Source organism: Oryctolagus cuniculus, chromosome 8 (genome assembly GCF_051225735.1).
Source record: "Oryctolagus cuniculus isolate XC-2025 breed Fujian yellow rabbit chromosome 8, ASM5122573v1, whole genome shotgun sequence".
NCBI classification, from domain to species: domain Eukaryota; kingdom Metazoa; phylum Chordata; class Mammalia; order Lagomorpha; family Leporidae; genus Oryctolagus; species Oryctolagus cuniculus.
This window is the reverse complement of record NC_142874.1, coordinates 12955321-12972228: the sequence shown is the minus strand read 5'-3', so window position 1 is coordinate 12972228 and position 16908 is coordinate 12955321. Positions and strand designations below refer to the sequence as shown.

General features: G+C 55.7%; 1 protein-coding gene across 30 annotated transcripts in view; it reads right to left on the bottom strand.

The window, feature by feature from the left end:
• Positions 1–9200: 9200 nt before the first annotated feature.
• The window catches only part of LOC138843577 (rho GTPase-activating protein 20), a 99496-nt gene continuing 91788 nt past the window's right edge, over positions 9201–16908 (bottom strand). For 16 of the 30 annotated variants that reach the window (XM_089301903.1, XM_089301908.1, XM_089301904.1 and 13 more), the window contains 2 exons: positions 16259–16454; positions 14902–15918 (listed from right to left, as the gene is read on the bottom strand). In XM_089301903.1, coding sequence (XP_089158029.1) covers positions 15652–15918; positions 16259–16454 — 463 coding nt within the window. In that variant the 3' untranslated portion in view covers positions 14902–15651. Of the gene's footprint in view, positions 10078–10158; positions 11925–14027; positions 14867–14896; positions 15919–16258; positions 16455–16908 lie in introns of those variants that run through there. The other 14 variants (XR_016211576.1, XM_089301918.1, XM_089301921.1 and 11 more) reach the window with 14 other exon arrangements.

Here is a 16908-nt window from a genome sequence, read left to right as displayed (position 1 = left end):
TGGTCTGGGCCACGAGCGCACGACTGGGAACTGGCCCATCCAGGACACTGGGTCAGATTCTCCTGGTGGCCCGCCGGACTACACGGCAGATAACTCCCCAGCTGCCTGGGGGCACGGCACGGGTCCAGAACACGCTCGTGCCAGCGTCAGAGGGCACATCGAGGACTTGTCCTCAGGCAGCGGCCACGCCTCCTGGACGCTGTCCCGGGAGCTCGGAGACCAGCCAACGCCAAGAGGAAGGCAAGGACGTCTCAGGAGAGGCAGAGGCACAGAGCACCATCCTCGCGGAGCCCAGCGTGCCCGCGCCTAAGTCCGCTGCGCACACTGGGCCACCAGGGGCAGTGGGGCACTCCACGCCGGGTCCCATGAGGCTTCTGCACTCGCAGCCTCCGTGGCAACGCCAGGCATGCGGGCTGGGCGTGCTGCACCAGACCCCCGGGGTCATGGCGGGAGCAGACGTGGGGGGCGGGGAAGCCTACGCCCCTCCCGCACGGCTTAGCAGACCACCACGCAGAGAAACGGACAACCTGCGGACAGGCCCAGGCAGCGTGCAGCCAACCAGAGCACCCGGGAGGACACACGGCCCCGTCTCGGAGCGCCTGACTCGCACCGCGGCCCCTCTCTCCCCAGGGAGCACATCCTTCCCGGGCAGAGCCCCGAGGACGTCCCCGCAGCTCCAGAGCACAGGCCAGCGTTTCGGGACAAGGAATCGCATGGCGACACCTTCCCGGTCCCGGAGGCAATAGGAAAGCCCGTTCTCGCTCAAGGAGCCCCGGCAGCCCAGCGGGCTCCCAGGGGCAGAGGACACAAGGCACACGGGCCCCTACCGTGGTCGTGGTCGTGGTCGTGGTCGTGGTCAGCCTCGGTGCTGGGAGTCATGGTTGGGAGCGGCACGTCCGGAACAGGTTCCCGGGTGCCGGGCTCGGCGTCTGCGGAAGAAGAAGAGACATCACACACTTGGCCTGAGTGAGGGTCTTTGCCGACAACACACCTGCCTCCGCCTAGGAAACCAGGCAGAGAAATGTTCTCCCGGCCCCACACCTCCCGACGCCTCCTGTGGGTGGGTGCCTAGGTCAGTGCGGAGACAGCATGGGCGCCTGCCTGCCTAGGCCACAAAGAATCCCGACCAAGGGAAACTGGTGGCACCGGGGCCAGGGCGAGGGCCCGCAGTCCCCCCTTGTGCGTTGGGCCGCGCAAGGCCTTGGTGCCACCCCACCCTCCAAGTGGGTTCCCCTCCTTGGCCAGGGCTGGCGGGCTAAGAGCGGCCCTTCCCTTCCACACGGCAAGGCGACGAGGAAGGGGAAGTGAAAGGATCCAGGAACCAGGCAAGGGCCACCTCCGGGTTCCAGGGGCAGCCAAGAAAGAGCCTGACGGCACCCAGCCAGCCCCCTGTCTCAGGGGAGGGGCCTGGTGGGCACACCTCGAGCAATCCTCTGGGCCCTCCAGGACGGCAACTGAGCACCGTGTCCGGCACGGGCTCAGTCCAGCCAGGCCCCGCTGGACGGCTCCCCGCACGGGGGCGAGAGGGGAGAAAAGTGGACGGAGCAACCGCGCCCTCTCTCATCTGCGCCCACTCAGGGCACGGAGGACAGACGGGCCCGCGTGGCTGGCTCCACACACCAGCCCGGGTCTGGTCTGGGCCACGAGCGCACGACTGGGAACTGGCCCATCCAGGACACTGGGTCAGATTCTCCTGGTGGCCCGCCGGACTACACGGCAGACAACTCCCCAGCTGCCTGGGGGCACGGCACGGGTCCAGAACACGCTCGTGCCAGCGTCAGAGGGCACATCGAGGACTTGTCCTCAGGCAGCGGCCACGCCTCCTGGACGCTGTCCCGGGAGCTCGGAGACCAGCCAACGCCAAGAGGAAGGCAAGGACGTCTCAGGAGAGGCAGAGGCACAGAGCACCATCCTCGCGGAGCCCAGCGTGCCCGCGCCTAAGTCCGCTGCGCACACTGGGCCACCAGGGGCAGTGGGGCACTCCACGCCGGGTCCCATGAGGCTTCTGCACTCGCAGCCTCCGTGGCAACGCCAGGCATGCGGGCTGGGCGTGCTGCACCAGACCCCCGGGGTCATGGCGGGAGCAGACGTGGGGGGCGGGGAGGCCTACACCCCTCCCGCACGGCTTAGCAGACCACCACGCAGAGAAACGGACAACCTGCGGACAGGCCCAGGCAGCGTGCAGCCAACCAGAGCACCCGGGAGGACACACGGCCCCGTCTCGGAGCGCCTGACTCGCACCGCGGCCCCTCTCTCCCCAGGGAGCACATCCTTCCCGGGCAGAGCCCCGAGGACGTCCCCGCAGCTCCAGAGCACAGGCCAGCGTTTCGGGACAAGGAATCGCATGGCGACACCTTCCCGGTCCCGGAGGCAATAGGAAAGCCCGTTCTCGCTCAAGGAGCCCCGGCAGCCCAGCGGGCTCCCAGGGGCAGAGGACACAAGGCACACGGGCCCCTACCGTGGTCGTGGTCGTGGTCGTGGTCAGCCTCGGTGCTGGGAGTCATGGTTGGGAGCGGCACGTCCGGAACAGGTTCCCGGGTGCCGGGCTCGGCGTCTGCGGAAGAAGAAGAGACATCACACACTTGGCCTGGGTCTTTGCCGACAACACACCTGCCTCCGCCTAGGAAACCAGGCAGAGAAATGTTCTCCCGGCCCCACACCTCCCGACGCCTCATGTGGGTGGGTGCCTAGGTCAGTGCGGAGACAGCATGGGCGCCTGCCTGCCTAGGCCACAAAGAATCCCGACCAAGGGAAACTGGTGGCACCGGGGCCAGGGCGAGGGCCCGCAGTCCCCCCTTGTGCGTTGGGCCGCGCAAGGCCTTGGTGCCACCCCACCCTCCAAGTGGGTTCCCCTCCTTGGCCAGGGCTGGCGGGCTAAGAGCGGCCCTTCCCTTCCACACGGCAAGGCGACGAGGAAGGGGAAGTGAAAGGATCCAGGAACCAGGCAAGGGCCACCTCCGGGTTCCAGGGGCAGCCAAGAAAGAGCCTGACGGCACCCAGCCAGCCCCCTGTCTCAGGGGAGGGGCCTGGTGGGCACACCTCGAGCAATCCTCTGGGCCCTCCAGGACGGCAACTGAGCACCGTGTCCGGCACGGGCTCAGTCCAGCCAGGCCCCGCTGGACGGCTCCCCGCACGGGGGCGAGAGGGGAGAAAAGCGGACGGAGCAACCGCGCCCTCTCTCATCTGCGCCCACTCAGGGCACGGAGGACAGACGGGCCCGCGTGGCTGGCTCCACACACCAGCCCGGGTCTGGTCTGGGCCACGAGCGCACGACTGGGAACTGGCCCATCCAGGACACTGGGTCAGATTCTCCTGGTGGCCCGCCGGACTACACGGCAGACAACTCCCCAGCTGCCTGGGGGCACGGCACAGGTCCAGAACACGCTCGTGCCAGCGTCAGAGGGCACATCGAGGACTTGTCCTCAGGCAGCGGCCACGCCTCCTGGACGCTGTCCCGGGAGCTCGGAGACCAGCCAACGCCAAGAGGAAGGCAAGGACGTCTCAGGAGAGGCAGAGGCACAGAGCACCATCCTCGCGGAGCCCAGCGTGCCCGCGCCTAAGTCCGCTGCGCACACTGGGCCACCAGGGGCAGTGGGGCACTCCACGCCGGGTCCCATGAGGCTTCTGCACTCGCAGCCTCCGTGGCAACGCCAGGCATGCGGGCTGGGCGTGCTGCACCAGACCCCCGGGGTCATGGCGGGAGCAGATGTGGGGGGCGGGGAAGCCTACGCCCCTCCCGCACGGCTTAGCAGACCACCACGCAGAGAAACGGACAACCTGCGGACAGGCCCAGGCAGCGTGCAGCCAACCAGAGCACCCGGGAGGACACACGGCCCCGTCTCGGAGCGCCTGACTCGCACCGCGGCCCCTCTCTCCCCTGGGAGCACATCCTTCCCGGGCAGAGCCCCGAGGACGTCCCCGCAGCTCCAGAGCACAGGCCAGCGTTTCGGGACAAGGAATCGCATGGCGACACCTTCCCGGTCCCGGAGGCAATAGGAAAGCCCGTTCTCGCTCAAGGAGCCCCGGCAGCCCAGCGGGCTCCCAGGGGCAGAGGACACAAGGCACACGGGCCCCTACCGTGGTCGTGGTCGTGGTCGTGGTCAGCCTCGGTGCTGGGAGTCATGGTTGGGAGCGGCACGTCCGGAACAGGTTCCCGGGTGCCGGGCTCGGCGTCTGCGGAAGAAGAAGAGACATCACACACTTGGCCTGAGTGAGGGTCTTTGCCGACAACACACCTGCCTCCGCCTAGGAAACCAGGCAGAGAAATGTTCTCCCGGCCCCACACCTCCCGACGCCTCATGTGGGTGGGTGCCTAGGTCAGTGCGGAGACAGCATGGGCGCCTGCCTGCCTAGGCCACAAAGAATCCCGACCAAGGGAAACTGGTGGCACCGGGGCCAGGGCGAGGCCGCGCCGTCCCCCCTTGTGCGTTGGGCCGCGCAAGGCCTTGGTGCCACCCCACCCTCCAAGTGGGTTCCCCTCCTTGGCCAGGGCTGGCGGGCTAAGAGCGGCCCTTCCCTTCCACACGGCAAGGCGACGAGGAAGGGGAAGTGAAAGGATCCAGGAACCAGGCAAGGGCCACCTCCGGGTTCCAGGGGCAGCCAAGAAAGAGCCTGACGGCACCCAGCCAGCCCCCTGTCTCAGGGGAGGGGCCTGGTGGGCACACCTCGAGCAATCCTCTGGGCCCTCCAGGACGGCAACTGAGCACCGTGTCCGGCACGGGCTCAGTCCAGCCAGGCCCCGCTGGACGGCTCCCCGCACGGGGGCGAGAGGGGAGAAAAGCGGACGGAGCAACCGCGCCCTCTCTCATCTGCGCCCACTCAGGGCACGGAGGACAGACGGGCCCGCGTGGCTGGCTCCACACACCAGCCCGGGTCTGGTCTGGGCCACGAGCGCACGACTGGGAACTGGCCCATCCAGGACACTGGGTCAGATTCTCCTGGTGGCCCGCCGGACTACACGGCAGACAACTCCCCAGCTGCCTGGGGGCACGGCACGGGTCCAGAACACGCTCGTGCCAGCGTCAGAGGGCACATCGAGGACTTGTCCTCAGGCAGCGGCCACGCCTCCTGGACGCTGTCCCGGGAGCTCGGAGACCAGCCAACGCCAAGAGGAAGGCAAGGACGTCTCAGGAGAGGCAGAGGCACAGAGCACCATCCTCGCGGAGCCCAGCGTGCCCGCGCCTAAGTCCGCTGCGCACACTGGGCCACCAGGGGCAGTGGGGCACTCCACGCCGGGTCCCATGAGGCTTCTGCACTCGCAGCCTCCGTGGCAACGCCAGGCATGCGGGCTGGGCGTGCTGCACCAGACCCCCGGGGTCATGGCGGGAGCAGACGTGGGGGGCGGGGAGGCCTACACCCCTCCCGCACGGCTTAGCAGACCACCACGCAGAGAAACGGACAACCTGCGGACAGGCCCAGGCAGCGTGCAGCCAACCAGAGCACCCGGGAGGACACACGGCCCCGTCTCGGAGCGCCTGACTCGCACCGCGGCCCCTCTCTCCCCAGGGAGCACATCCTTCCCGGGCAGAGCCCCGAGGACGTCCCCGCAGCTCCAGAGCACAGGCCAGCGTTTCGGGACAAGGAATCGCATGGCGACACCTTCCCGGTCCCGGAGGCAATAGGAAAGCCCGTTCTCGCTCAAGGAGCCCCGGCAGCCCAGCGGGCTCCCAGGGGCAGAGGACACAAGGCACACGGGCCCCTACCGTGGTCGTGGTCGTGGTCGTGGTCAGCCTCGGTGCTGGGAGTCATGGTTGGGAGCGGCACGTCCGGAACAGGTTCCCGGGTGCCGGGCTCGGCGTCTGCGGAAGAAGAAGAGACATCACACACTTGGCCTGAGTGAGGGTCTTTGCCGACAACACACCTGCCTCCGCCTAGGAAACCAGGCAGAGAAATGTTCTCCCGGCCCCACACCTCCCGACGCCTCATGTGGGTGGGTGCCTAGGTCAGTGCGGAGACAGCATGGGCGCCTGCCTGCCTAGGCCACAAAGAATCCCGACCAAGGGAAACTGGTGGCACCGGGGCCAGGGCGAGGGCCCGCCGTCCCCCCTTGTGCGTTGGGCCGCGCAAGGCCTTGGTGCCACCCCACCCTCCAAGTGGGTTCCCCTCCTTGGCCAGGGCTGGCGGGCTAAGAGCGGCCCTTCCCTTCCACACGGCAAGGCGACGAGGAAGGGGAAGTGAAAGGATCCAGGAACCAGGCAAGGGCCACCTCCGGGTTCCAGGGGCAGCCAAGAAAGAGCCTGACGGCACCCAGCCAGCCCCCTGTCTCAGGGGAGGGGCCTGGTGGGCACACCTCGAGCAATCCTCTGGGCCCTCCAGGACGGCAACTGAGCACCGTGTCCGGCACGGGCTCAGTCCAGCCAGGCCCCGCTGGACGGCTCCCCGCACGGGGGCGAGAGGGGAGAAAAGCGGACGGAGCAACCGCGCCCTCTCTCATCTGCGCCCACTCAGGGCACGGAGGACAGACGGGCCCGCGTGGCTGGCTCCACACACCAGCCCGGGTCTGGTCTGGGCCACGAGCGCACGACTGGGAACTGGCCCATCCAGGACACTGGGTCAGATTCTCCTGGTGGCCCGCCGGACTACACGGCAGACAACTCCCCAGCTGCCTGGGGGCACGGCACGGGTCCAGAACACGCTCGTGCCAGCGTCAGAGGGCACATCGAGGACTTGTCCTCAGGCAGCGGCCACGCCTCCTGGACGCTGTCCCGGGAGCTCGGAGACCAGCCAACGCCAAGAGGAAGGCAAGGACGTCTCAGGAGAGGCAGAGGCACAGAGCACCATCCTCGCGGAGCCCAGCGTGCCCGCGCCTAAGTCCGCTGCGCACACTGGGCCACCAGGGGCAGTGGGGCACTCCACGCCGGGTCCCATGAGGCTTCTGCACTCGCAGCCTCCGTGGCAACGCCAGGCATGCGGGCTGGGCGTGCTGCACCAGACCCCCGGGGTCATGGCGGGAGCAGACGTGGGGGGCGGGGAAGCCTACGCCCCTCCCGCACGGCTTAGCAGACCACCACGCAGAGAAACGGACAACCTGCGGACAGGCCCAGGCAGCGTGCAGCCAACCAGAGAACCCGGGAGGACACACGGCCCCGTCTCGGAGCGCCTGACTCGCACCGCGGCCCCTCTCTCCCCAGGGAGCACATCCTTCCCGGGCAGAGCCCCGAGGACGTCCCCGCAGCTCCAGAGCACAGGCCAGCGTTTCGGGACAAGGAATCGCATGGCGACACCTTCCCGGTCCCGGAGGCAATAGGAAAGCCCGTTCTCGCTCAAGGAGCCCCGGCAGCCCAGCGGGCTCCCAGGGGCAGAGGACACAAGGCACACGGGCCCCTACCGTGGTCGTGGTCGTGGTCGTGGTCAGCCTCGGTGCTGGGAGTCATGGTTGGGAGCGGCACGTCCGGAACAGGTTCCCGGGTGCCGGGCTCGGCGTCTGCGGAAGAAGAAGAGACATCACACACTTGGCCTGAGTGAGGGTCTTTGCCGACAACACACCTGCCTCCGCCTAGGAAACCAGGCAGAGCAATGTTCTCCCGGCCCCACACCTCCCGACGCCTCATGTGGGTGGGTGCCTAGGTCAGTGCGGAGACAGCATGGGCGCCTGCCTGCCTAGGCCACAAAGAATCCCGACCAAGGGAAACTGGTGGCACCGGGGCCAGGGCGAGGGCCCGCAGTCCCCCCTTGTGCGTTGGGCCGCGCAAGGCCTTGGTGCCACCCCACCCTCCAAGTGGGTTCCCCTCCTTGGCCAGGGCTGGCGGGCTAAGAGCGGCCCTTCCCTTCCACACGGCAAGGCGACGAGGAAGGGGAAGTGAAAGGATCCAGGAACCAGGCAAGGGCCACCTCCGGGTTCCAGGGGCAGCCAAGAAAGAGCCTGACGGCACCCAGCCAGCCCCCTGTCTCAGGGGAGGGGCCTGGTGGGCACACCTCGAGCAATCCTCTGGGCCCTCCAGGACGGCAACTGAGCACCGTGTCCGGCACGGGCTCAGTCCAGCCAGGCCCCGCTGGACGGCTCCCCGCACGGGGGCGAGAGGGGAGAAAAGCGGACGGAGCAACCGCGCCCTCTCTCATCTGCGCCCACTCAGGGCACGGAGGACAGACGGGCCCGCGTGGCTGGCTCCACACACCAGCCCGGGTCTGGTCTGGGCCACGAGCGCACGACTGGGAACTGGCCCATCCAGGACACTGGGTCAGATTCTCCTGGTGGCCCGCCGGACTACACGGCAGACAACTCCCCAGCTGCCTGGGGGCACGGCACGGGTCCAGAACACGCTCGTGCCAGCGTCAGAGGGCACATCGAGGACTTGTCCTCAGGCAGCGGCCACGCCTCCTGGACGCTGTCCTGGGAGCTCGGAGACCAGCCAACGCCAAGAGGAAGGCAAGGACGTCTCAGGAGAGGCAGAGGCACAGAGCACCATCCTCGCGGAGCCCAGCGTGCCCGCGCCTAAGTCCGCTGCGCAAACTGGGCCACCAGGGGCAGTGGGGCACTCCACGCCGGGTCCCATGAGGCTTCTGCACTCGCAGCCTCCGTGGCAACGCCAGGCATGCGGGCCGGGAGTGCTGCAGCAGACCCCCGGGGTCATGGCGGGAGCAGACGTGGGGGGCGGGGAAGCCTACGCCCCTCCTGCACGGCTTAGCAGACCACCACGCAGAGAAACGGACAACCTGCGGACAGGCCCAGGCAGCGTGCAGCCAACCAGAGAACCCGGGAGGACACACGGCCCCGTCTCGGAGCGCCTGACTCGCACCGCAGCCCCTCTCTCCCCAGGGAGCACATCCTTCCCGGGCAGAGCCCCGAGGACGTCCCCGCAGCTCCAGAGCACAGGCCAGCGTTTCGGGACAAGGAATCGCATGGCGACACCTTCCCGGTCCCGGAGGCAATAGGAAAGCCCATTCTCGCTCAAGGAGCCCCGGCAGCCCAGCGGGCTCCCAGGGGCAGAGGACACAAGGCACACGGGCCCCTACCGTGGTCGTGGTCAGCCTCGGTGCTGGGAGTCATGGTTGGGAGCGGCACGTCCGGAACAGGTTCCCGGGTGCCGGGCTCGGCGTCTGTGGAAGAAGAAGAGACATCACACACTTGGCCTGAGTGAGGGTCTTTGCCGACAACACACCTGCCTCCGCCTAGGAAACCAGGCAGAGCAATCCTCTGGGCCCTCCAGGATGGCAACTGAGCACCATGTCCTGCACGGGCTCAGTCCAGCCATGGCCTGCTGGACGGTTCTCTTCCCAGGGAAACTAGCGGGATTGGGGGTGGGTTTGGGCCTGTGTCAGGGTCGAGTAGTTGGTTCGCTGATGGTTTGATTTCACCCTACTCTCCATTTTGTTTGGCCACCTGTACAGTGTCTAAAGGGCTCAAGCCATGTGGAGACCCTCATGCACCAGTGGTGTATGTACGCTCTGGGTGTAATGGGAAGTACAATTTGTAATCTCAGTTAACCTGACTAGCATTCTGGCACTCTTTTCCCAGAAGACACGTCCTTCCTGGGCACATATCCAAGGTTCCTTCACAGCTTGAGAGCAGAGGCACTTATTTCTTGAGAAGGAATCACTTTGCAACAAATCGGACGTTAAAGAGCATGTGAAGTGAAAGGATGCAGGAACTTGCAAGTGCCACCTTGGTGTTCCAGTGGGAGCAAAGAACCTTATTTCACCCAGACCACAGTCCCCTCTGAGGGGCTACGTGAGTATACCTCTAGGAATTCTCTGGTCCCTGCAGGACACTACTGCCAACCCCAGTTCTCATGAACCATGTTCAGCACATGCTTAGTCATGTCACTCCCTCGTTGACGCTCCCGCCATGTGGGAGAAATTCTTATGCAGCTGCACAATCTCCTCTGTGTTCACTCACAGGGCAGAAGGCAAGCGTGGCCGCACCGCTGTTTGGTCCGGTCTTTTTCCCTAGTGGAGGATTGGGGCCTGTCCCATTCAGGGCACTCTTTGAGGCTCATGTTGGGTTCATGTACTCCATGTCAGACAAATCTCAGAGTGTTTAGGCATGCTTTAAGAACACACTCATTCCAGCAGCAGAGATCAAATCCATGACTTCACGTCAGGCAACAGCCATGCTTCGTGGACACGTTTCCCGGGGTTCTGAGACCAGCCGAAGCAAAAAAAAAAAATGATTGTCATGTTGGGTTTCAAACTCCATAGAAAACAAATATAAATGTCTTAGGCAGGATTGGGGAACCCACTCGTTCCATGTTTCAATTAGTGCATCTCTTTTCAGGCGGTAACACTGTAAGTCACAGATGTAATGAAATTTCTTTTAACTATCATTAGTCTATTTGTTGTGCTAGGGAGCCAACAAAGTACAATATGATGCCCAGTTCACTTTCTTAGTAGGGATCCTGGTGACAGTCTCTGTGAATTAATCTTTTCCCTCCTTCACTGCAACTGAAAACCTCAAGTGCCATTAGCCTTGCCCTCATATAATTGGTAAATTCAGTATTTGGTGGATGGCTCCAAGCATTTAGGGATGAAAGGTGAAAATGCAAAACCACCATGCCATCTCTCTAATTCAGTATCTCAGTTGTCAGAGAAAAGCAGCATGTCTGGGCATAGAAATGTTTCTTCATTTCTCCTCTTTATGAATTAGTTTTTATTGAAAAGAGTTCATGGTTTAGCCAAATGCAGGGTTAGCACTTGGATTTTTGCTTTGTGTTGGAGTGAAGCTGCTCTAGGAGTCTAGGCTCTCAGCGTTCATCAACGTTCATCAATGGTAACTGTGTCTATGAGTGTTGCAGTGGTATAGTCTGCTGCAGTTCATAAGGATAGAAGTTGGGCTTGAGCTGAATATGGGTTTCTTTATCTGTATATCTTTGGTGCACCGAGAGTTCAATTTCAGTCTTGCCAGAGAGTGTGACAGCCAGGACCTTGTTCTTGGTGCTGAGAGAGACAAAGTTGACCTCCCCCTTGTCCTACTGGCAAGCCTTGATGATTCCAGTGATTATGGAACCAATTCCTGTGACTCTATACAGATGGGCCCTTCCTCAGGTCATTTCTGTGCTAAGAATTGCCCTTCCCCTTTCAGAAAAATAAGAGGATAGGCATAGATGAAATGAAAAGATCCAGTAATTAGGGAAATGGCCAGTATCCCGGTGAGAGCCAAGGAAAATGTGCCACTTTGCTAACCCACTGTCTTGGCATAGAGACAACAAGGGTGACTCACTCTCTAGGCATTTTATCCCTCCTGCACAGCAAAAGACGACTTCAATCCAAGTTAGGAAAGTTGCTCAACCATTTCGGCAAGTTAGTTCTTGAGGAGGTTTCAAGGAATTTTAGGAAAGATGGGATAAAATCCTCAAAAACCCTGACAACTGTTATTTTCAGTAACTCAGAAGACAGAGGACAAATGACATAGGTGGGCTCATTCCATGCTTAGTCTTGGTCTCCTTGCCCAGTGAAGGAAGTGTTTATGCCAGTCACACTCCCAGACACTGGGTCCAATTCTCAGGTAGATTTTATTTAATCCATTGAAGAAAAATCTACAGTTGTCTTGGGATAACTTTGGAAAACAGACCCTATGAGAGGTCAAGGCAACGATTTAACACCCCAGCATCAGGCAATCATCATGGAGATTTCCTTGAGGTTTCTGAGACCTCGTGAAGGAAAGGAGAGGGAAATACATATCATGAGTACAAGATGCAAAGACGGAATTCTTTTGGAGCTAAACAAAAGATTTTCTAAATTCATTGCAGATATATTATTTTTATTTGAGTAGCACTAGTCTACCAAACTTTGGAGTTACGATTTGAGGTAGCAAACGTGTGAGGATACAGAAAATGAAAGTCTCGGCAAATTGAGTGCTGATTTGGTGTACGATTGTGAAGCAGTCATGATTCCAGCAGAAGCAAATGGTTGTCTCAGTGTTTGTGCCTCATCAGCAATTTTCTTTCAAGGGAATCTGCCCTTCCAAGGCAGAAACTGAAGATGTCAAGCTAGTTAGGAAACACACATTCAAACATTTGTGAAAAAGAAGCTCTTAATGTCACATTAAAAGATGGGCAGAGAACATAAAATGAAATCCTAAGTAATTCTGCTAACTGAACACATCCAGTGTTCAGAATGCAGAGGTCAAAAGACAGATGTGGGCCCTGGCCAGCTCGGGCTTGGCATTATTTGCCAGTAGACGATTTTGTTCAGTCACCACATCTTACACTGTGCCACACTCCAAGTGAAGTGTGAACTTTCATGTTGAAGGAAAAACAAAACCTATCATAGTACATTTTCCAACAGCAGACCCTTCTCAACATCAGATAACTGGTAATGAAGTTATTCTGAATCCAAATACGATACAAGCACATGAAAGGAGATACATGCAAACATGCATTATGGGAAAATGCTGTGTGAACTTCCTTTTGCTCAAGAAAAAAAGATTCCTATTCTAAATTCTCTTACATGTTTCCTGTTTGTCCTTGGATATCATTTTGAACTGTAATTTTCCTTCCAGAAAATATAAGCACAAGAAAAATAAAGGCAAACGGCATAGTCAGTGTTCCCGTGGAAGCCAAGTCAAGAAAAATATGAAGTCAAAACCATTGCCTTAGTTTGGTAGTCACACTGGTCATTCTCTAGCAAGAGAGTTATTAATGGAGGAGTTCAATTCCAGTTAGGAAAATTATACATTTTGGCAAGTTGGTTTGTAGCAGGCGTTCAAGGCAGTGCAAGGAAGATTCAAGTACATGCTTAGGAACCACACCAATTGTTCTCTTCAGTAACTCAGAAGACAAGGTTCAGAAGGCACGCACAGGCCAATCTGAAACTCGGGCCTAGCCTTTTTGCCAAGTGGAGGGTTTGGGTCAGTCACATTCTTTGACATTGGATCCGATTCTCGTGTTGGTTTTATTGATTCCACTGTGGAAAAATCTAAAGCTGTCTTAGAATATGTTCAGAAAACAGACTCATCTCAGTGTAAGATACAAGTAAAATCAACTCTGAAATCTCAACTTCATGTACTCATACAGGGGATTTTCCTGAGGTTTCAGAGACCTCATGAAGAAAAGAAAAAGAAAACGTACTGGGGGCAGCCAAAATAGCTCAGTTGGGAGAGTGTTAGACTGAAGAAAAGGAAAATAGATACGATGAGAACCCACTGCACAAATTGAATCATTTTTTAGAATTGTTACTAATATAAAGAGAACAGATTTCGTGTATTTCACAGCTACAGTTCTAAGAAGAGAATCATAATTCCCCCCTCCCCCTCTCACTCTCTCAACCCCCTCTTTTCTTCCCTACTTTTCCTTTAAGTTTTACAAAGAAAAGCTTTCAGTCCACTCTATAGTCACAGGCTTAATTTATCACTAACCATATATTCAACAAGTAACAAAGTCGGAAGACTACAGTTCCACACAAGTATACACAAGGCCTAAGAAGAGCAATCATATCACAAAGTATCCATTTTATTCCTAAGTATTTTTTGTATTCTACATCACCTGCCACACAGCAGAGAAAATAAATATATTTGTCTTTTAGGGACTGGCTTGTATCATTAGGCTTAATGGTCCCCACTTGTATCCATTTCTATACAAAAGACAGGATTTCATTCTTTTCTTTTTATGGCTGAGGAGTATTCCACAGTGTGTATATACCACATTTTCTTAATTCCATTATCAGTTGATGGATATCTGGGTTGACTCCACATCTTAGCTGTTGTGAATTCAGCTGCAATAAACATGGGGGTACAGATGACACTTCACATGCTGATTTCATTTTCTTTGGGTTCATTCCCAGGAGTGGAATGGATCAGTCATATGGTAGATCTATTTTCAGATTTCTGAGGAATCTCCATACTGTCTTCCATAATGGTTCTACTAGTTTACATTCCCACAAGCAGTGGGTTAGGGTACCTTTTCCCCACATCATCACCAGCATTGATTGCTTTTTGAGTTTTGGATGATAGCCATCTAACTGGGCTGAAGTGAAAAATCATTGTGGCTTTGATTTGCATCTCCCTGCAGACTAGTGATCCTGAGCATCTGTTCACCTGTCTATTGGCCATTTCAATATTTTGAACAGGAAAATTCCTTTCTAAATTCATTTCAGGTGTTTTATTTTTATTTAAATTCCACTTATATACAAAACATGAGAATTACTTTAAGAGGCGCAAAAAGGATAAGGACAGAAATACTGAAAATCTATCTTGAAAATCAATGATTGAATTTTGCAACTGTGAGACAGTTACAGAATAACTGGATTCAAAACGTTTGTCTTAGGGTAGGTGCCTCGTGGGCAATTTTCTACCAAGGAATTCTATCCTTCCAGGAAAGAAACTGAAGATTTCAAGCACATCGATAACAAGGCGCAAACCTTTTATAAACTATCCTTTGGCGTTAGGTGAAAAGAATTTTAGGGACATTTAAAGGAAGCACGCTCTTGGTACTCTTCAGTAACTCAGATTGCGAGGACAGAAGACGCAGGTGGTCCCTTTACAAGCTCAAGCTTGACTTCTTTTTCCTTTGGAAAGTTCTGGCCAGACACCATACCTTTAATGGGTTCAGACTCCGGTGACAGTGTCATCTTTTCCATTGACGAGAAAACAAAAGTAGTGTTAGTCTATTTTCAGTCACTTTTCAGTATCTGATTGCAGGAGAAGAATTTGTTTGGAATGTAAATATCATTTGCTCCCAATGTGGGTTTCTTTAAGTTCTGAGACATCATCAAACTAAGTATATCAAAGTATGTCTCTGAGAAAATGATGCCCAAGTTGAATACTCATTGTGAATCAAACCAATTCTTGTTTTGAATTGAAAGTTTGAGGTTTAATCCTTGAAATCATTTAAATGAAGAATCTTGTACTTTGGAAAAGTACCCATTAGTTTTCCACAGGGAGCCAAGGATAGAATAACATCATTGACTCATATTGGAGATTGTCTTGCAGTTTCTGAGACATCATGAAGACAAGTTTATGAAAGAACAATTAATGAAAAAATGATTTATAGATGTACTACTTTCTTGAGCAAAACAAATCCCTATCTTTCATTTATTCTAAGGTTTTTATTTTTAACTTTGAGTACTATTTATGTACACAACATACAAAGGTGACACGTTGGTACATGAAGGCACCAAATTTGGAACACTGGCAAGAAGCCTCTATGACATGAGGTCTTTTCTGTTCATCCCTAACACTATTCCCTTTCAAAGGGTTTCAAAGAGCACTGGGACTTGGGATGTGTCAGCTACCACAGAGTACCAAGCCTCGCCGATGCTTCAACAGGAACACACTGATTATATGGGAGAGAGTAATTCAGAAGTGTATGTGGAAATGCATTTCAAAGAATGAACTTGTCTATGCACACACTGTTTCTAGTTGTATCATAAATACCTATAATGAAAAAGTGTGCATTCATCTGAATATGTTTAGCAGCGAAGTCACATACTACTTTAAGTCCACGTTTCCTCAGCACATGAGGCACTCTCATTTGTAAGGGCTACACTTACATTTGGTTAGAAAATGGTTCCATAGACTAGATCAACACACGATCTCTCTGATGCACACATCATTTGCAAGAGTGGCGTGGTAAGTCAAGTACATCATCTTATCTGTGCTTTGGTCTCAGGACACCATAAAACCTCCTGATCTGTGCTACCCTTGTGAAGACAGAGCAGGTGGAGTCATGGGAGGGGTGGCATTACTCTTGGGGTTAGCCCTGAGCTACAGGACATCACTCAAGCTTCTCCTGTGACACCTGGCAGGCTTGCGGTCTGGTTCTTAGCAAAGGAGTGAAATTCTCCCAGAGAACCTGGCACGCTGGCCCTAAGATCCCACCTCAGGGAACTCTCACCTGGGCTGGCAGCACTCTGCCCCGCAGTGGCGATGACTTGCCGGGTACTCTCTCCAATGTTTCTTTTGGATTTCATACAGCTCTTCTTAGACTTCTGGTCAACTGCAAATATTCTGGGATAACTTGCAATCAGAAACTCCACGAGGGAAAGCTGTGACACAAAAGGATGAACATGGGGTGCTCTTTTCCACTTGGCCTATTTAGGAGTCACAAGTCCTATGTGAACCGTGAACATCACAAAAATGTGAAATTCTGGATTCTAACAAAAATTTGCACTTGACAGTAACACATACGAACCAGTTTTATCTCATAAATGACAGTTACACTTCCAAGAATACTATGTAACTTGTCCAAAAACATTTCTCATTAGAAGACCAACATATTTTGTGGCCTAGTTGAATGGCTAATATTTTGATATCACTCGCTTCTTTGGCAAGAATGCAAATCCTGACTTTCACTTTTCCAACACAAACAAACAGGGTACTCATTACCTTTCTCCTTATTTCATCTTCGAGGGCTGGGCTTCTTGAAGTAGATCGCCAGACACACAGAAGGCTCGGGGTGATGCACAAAGCTAACTTTGATGTAGTCATCTGATTGTATGATGCATTACATGAGATTGCATATAATGATGAAAACAAGTGTCTTATGAGAGCTGTGTTAGTTCTGGGCAGATGGGCTAAAAGCCTAAACACAAAAAAATGCAGTCTTATAACAAGTCATTTTCCTCAGGAATTTGTAGATTAAAAAAAAGGAAATACAGTAGTTTTAATGCCATTGACATAATCCAATGAAAATACAGACAAAAGGAGCTGTAAGTCTTAAAAAAAATTCCTATGATTTTTTTGCTGAAATCACAATGTGTTTTCATTTGGGATAACTTTGTAAATATCTAATTGAACACAGGTATATTAAAAACAGATGTTGTGTTACAGAATGTTCTCAGGTGAGAGCTTACTGAGGAAATTCAACAGCAATTAATTGAAAGCATTGCCCTTCTTTGAAAGGTAATAGTACAAGAATGCTGCCTCAAGACAAGAGTCTAAAGCAGTGATGGAACAAACACATCCCGGGCATGAATACATACAAAAGCGCTTGACTGACTTCAATTCTATAAGCACACACAGAGATCTGCACTTAG